Here is a 4,752-nt window from a genome sequence, read left to right on the forward strand (position 1 = left end):
AATTTTTAAATAAACTTTAATTTTAATTCGGAAATTATTAACTTTATATTTATATATCCTTTTAGATTATTAATAGCAATAAAGCATTATTAATAGCATTAATAGCTTTAAAAATAATAATCCATTTGCTTTTTTTAATAGCTTTTTTAAAAGTTTAATATAAAATAAAGTTAATAATTATTTAATAATTATTATTAACCCTTTAATTTATACCTATTTTATTAATATTATAAAAGCGGTTAAAAGGGATATTTATAACTTTTAAAGCTTTAAAGCAATTAAAAAAAAGGTTAATATTAATTATTATTATATTATTAATATATATATAATTAATAAATTGCAATTTAATTAACTTAACTTTATTATTTTAAGTTAAAAAATAGATATACTATTCTTTTTTAAAACTTTTATTACTGCTTAAAGTAATTAATATATGTTTAGCTATAAGTTTAAATTTAAATAATAAAGGTATAAAGCTTAACTTAATTTGCCCTATTGTTTAATTTATTAATTAATATTTATAATAAATTAATAAAGCTTAAAGGTTAATATAAGTTTATTTTTTAATAAGAATACCTTAAAGTTAATAATATAGATATAATCTATTAATATTTTAAATATATATTGCTATTTAAATTAAAATTCTAAGTTAAACTATATAAAGAGCAGCTATAATATAATAATTTTTTAAATTAAAAGATATAATAATAAAAAGGAATTAATTTTAAATAAAATAAAGGTAAAAAGTTATTTTAAAACCTAAATATAGTTATATTATTAAGTAATGTTTAATTAGGTGGTTAGGAGTCAAAGCGCATTTTAGGGTGCCTAGGGCCCTGGTCGTAACGGGGGGTGGTCGTGAGGCCGGGTTTTTGCTTAGTCCTTAAAGAAGGATGTTACCTATTTTTTAGGTACAATAAACTATTATAATATTACCTAGCTATAGTTTTATATATTTATTCTATTATTATATAAGGAGGGAAGTTTTAATTTTCGCCCCTTATTCCCTTTCCTAGCGTTATATACAATGTTCCTTGGTCCGTGCTGTATATCGGAAATTAGGCTTCCTTGGTTCCGTGACAAAGACGGTATTTCTGCTTCGGGTCAATCTGCAATTTGAACTCCTTCGAGGTCAATGTAGAGGCATCCTCCAGATCGGCGAGCACTTCTGAGTCGGCGATGTAGTACAATCGCCCAGCCCGTTCCCAGGATTCACCGGCAGGTCCGGGTATTTAGTCAGAATTTGTAGCAATAGCACCAAGATCATAGAGGCTAGAATAGCGACAACTGTCCAAGTGGTTCCCACATGTAGCATCCATGTCTGGACAGGGCTGAAGGGGATGTTGGACAGGAGAAAAGGGGTGAATTTGGAGAGAATATTGGTGAACCCTACCAGTGCTGTCAGCACCTCTCCTCGCAGAGCTGCTTGCCAAAAGCCGACGAAGGGATTCGTCAGAGGACACATGAGGATGGAATCATTTGCGAGCTGTGGTCGCTTCGATAGTCTCCTATATGGTTCCATCCTCGAGATCCCTATACTCAAGTCATCAGCCCAGCACGGCCCATCGGGTGTCATGTAGAGTCGCGTGTGCAGCATAAGATTGAGAGATGTGCCAAAGGCCCAGGAGGTACGTACATGTAAATTCAAATTGCCAGAAGAAGGAAATGACCAACCCGAGAATCGTGTATATAAGCCTAACGCCGAAGCTCTGGCTGTCCATGAACAATTCGAATGCAGTGTCCAGTCGAGTGGACTTGTAATACAAGATGAGTGCAAGAAGTCCACATATGACAAACAGAAACGCGATGCGAGCGGCGAGATGCGTCTTGGATAGCATGCCGGTATAAGTAGCTTTGAGATTTTTTATTTCTTTACAAGCAGTCGGCTTATAGTTGACGTTGCGGTTTCGAAGTCTTCTATCTCTTCGCAATTTAGGCACGCACTTCCGTGAATTTACAGCGCTGCGCTATGATGCCGTAATGGGCATTTCTTTCCACACCAGAGAAATGACGAATGGAAAAAACCCATTCCTCCAGCTCACGGTCCAGGGTTTTCCGTGACTGTTTGTGATTGTCTGATTCCAATTTCATGGTTTGGAATATCCGCCTCGTTGCTTTTCTCTGCAGTAGCGAGCCTAGGACGGCCATGCTACTTGGCGGCCCTGCGACACCTGACACCCAGCGTCTGAGATACGCGCAGAGAAGAACGAGGTCAATAAGCATGAAAGCCAACAGAGCCTGGACCGCCCGACTAGGTCCAGAGAACAGGGTGAGTCCAAGAAAGCATCCATTGAAATTGGTTGGGCTGCAGTTGCCATAGAGCTTGACTCCAAAAGACTCGCTGGACAAAGCCACGATTGCAGTGGAGGCCCCGAGCAAAAGATTGCCTAGGATTGGGACCGGGTCGTGAAAGAGCTGAATTGATCTCCAGCTGTTCAAGATCCCTCTCAATCCGCCTGTGTCAAGCACGATGGAGTCGATAGCTGCTGCACCGCCAGGCCTCGTGAGGGCATTGAAAGGCAGGAGAATTTTGATATCGGAGTTGATGATCTAGGATATTATAGACAACATAGTGCCTACAATCACTGGGATAAAGTATCCCGCGACGTACTCGGCTTGAGTTATTGGGTGGAAGTAGTCGTCTCGAGTTATATTCTCTTTGCGCCAGCCGTAAGGGCTACTCTCGGGTCCATCAGTCTGGACAGTGAAAAGGGTTGTTGTATAGACAGTGAACCCCGTCGCTGTGACGGTAGCGACGCCCTTGGAATCGCGCGGCGTTACAGCTACGCCGTCAGAGGTGAGATGACCATCAGTCGCTGCAATTGTAGCGATCGGCAACCCTTTGGAGTCTGTGAGCACCACCTCGTCGGGAAGGCCGGGAAGGGCGCCGATAGTGGAAGTGACAGTAGCCGTAGGGCTGCCGTTCACGTCTCTCAGCGTGACCACATCAATGGCAACAGTGGCTGTTGGGGTACCGTGAGCATCTCGAAGAGTGATCAGTTCATAATCGACAGTCGCGGTGGCCACGCCCTGTTTATCTATCAATGTAGCTCGCCCCAGGGTTTCTGTTTTAGTAGGCTTTCCCGTCGAGTCCAATTCAAGTATGACTGTTGCCGTTGGTACACCATTCGCGTCCTGCAAAGTGAGCTGCTCAAAAATGACCGTAGCGGTGGCCGCACCATTTTTATCTGTCAGGATTATCTGATCCAGCGTTTCTGTTGCCTTAGGATTGCCATTCGATCCTAGTTCAACTTTGAGCGTTGCCGTTGGCGTACCGTACGCGTTCTGCAAGGTGATCAGCTCGAATGTAGCGGTAGCTATTCCAATCGAATCTGTCAAAGTATATATAGGTACAATTGACAATTGTCGTGTAGTCGACGCTACAGATGCACCGGATGCATCCGTGATAACAATGACTTGAGCCGTGGAGACCGGGTTCCCTGACACATATATTAGTTGAGCAAGCGGACACGGCTCGGCGTCAATTACGACATTTTCCACTATCGATGATTTCCAAGGCTGGCCGATGCTCAAGCAGTACCCATACCCGCTTACCACGAAATATTTCCAGTATTGCCAATCCTGGGGCGTAAGAAAAACCAAGGCTGACCCTACACAGGCTATTGGCCTAACTACAACTTGAGTCTTGTAGCCGTACCACATAATTCCAGGGCCGGAATCACACTGAAACCCTATGCCTATTCTTCGGAGACTGGATGCCGGGAACGCATAACTTCCCGGGTTTTGCTCCCGACTCCGCAACCGTTGGCTTGTGTTATGAAATGTGTTGGTCAAATTGCTCGCGCCAAGCCAAAATCGACCTTCACGATTGCCCAGCATGACGGGCTCACTCAAGTCATAGGCTGGGCTAGCTGAGGCTGTCTGTGACCGCGAGGCCGTGAAACCCGTACTCTAGTAGCGCAATAAGTGTCGAAACCCAGACACATGCAAAGATCAGGAATGGCACCCTAAGGCTGGCGGGTGTATAGTTTGGCAGACTCTCGCCGTCCCCTTTGGACGGCGGTGCTGATTCGTGATAAGCCATCGTCTGAATCTACGTTTCTACGTTTCGTAGCGTATTGACTGATCTTATGTTCATTAGGGCGAGCTAACCAGGAACTGACCTTGACAAATTGAAAGAAGCGAACAGCATTCTATATGTGCATTTTAATCTGAGGATTTCGACCACTCTTTCATCTTCAAATCGATCATTAGTAGCACCGCAAACCTTTGCTTGCTCCAACTGAGAATATACAGTCTCCCTCCTGCAGGATTTAGTGCGAATGCTATGGTACATTGGGGTCGTGCCCGTGGCACGCACCACGATCCAAATATACCGGCCAATAAACCAGGGTCTGAATGCACCTCGCTGCACAGGGAAAGGCAGATTTTCCAGCCAGGCTTTCCGAGTACCATCAGGTAAAAAAGCATATTGCAGGTTTGACGCGATCAATAATGAATTGCTGGACATGCTCTCCCGGGGCATTCTAACAAGTAGCATAGATTGGCGAAGATATCATACGGGGCCGGACTTATGAGTTTGCTCGATACTTCTATATCTATTGAGAGCAAAGGGTAATCAGCCGTGATAGACTGGGTGGTTTATAAACGCGGGACGTCACTTGTCGATCTTTCCACTCCGGGGGTGTGAAGTATTCGGAGCTTCAGTCTGCCTCTAGACATCCCTTAAGATGTAAAGGATGAGCAAAAAGCTAGTAGCTTATCTGATAAAATGCGCCTGCGAAAGCCTTG

At 43.2% G+C, this 4,752-nt stretch overlaps 1 protein-coding gene across 1 annotated transcript; it reads right to left on the reverse strand.

Annotated features, from left to right (window-relative positions):
• Positions 1–1,132: 1,132 nt before the first annotated feature.
• F5B22DRAFT_652824 (uncharacterized protein) lies at positions 1,133–4,045 on the reverse strand (the record flags this gene model as incomplete). Its single annotated transcript, XM_047979669.1, has 5 exons — positions 1,133–1,533; positions 1,637–1,826; positions 1,945–2,550; positions 2,581–3,912; positions 3,968–4,045. 5 exons carry the CDS (start codon positions 4,043–4,045, stop codon positions 1,133–1,135), a joined length of 2,607 nt encoding a protein of 868 aa, XP_047824619.1.
• Between the last annotated feature and the right edge of the window lie 707 nt (positions 4,046–4,752).

This window comes from Xylaria bambusicola (assembly GCF_022495145.1).
Source record: "Xylaria bambusicola strain CBS 139988 unplaced genomic scaffold F5B22scaffold_140, whole genome shotgun sequence".
Classification (NCBI taxonomy): domain Eukaryota; kingdom Fungi; phylum Ascomycota; class Sordariomycetes; order Xylariales; family Xylariaceae; genus Xylaria; species Xylaria bambusicola.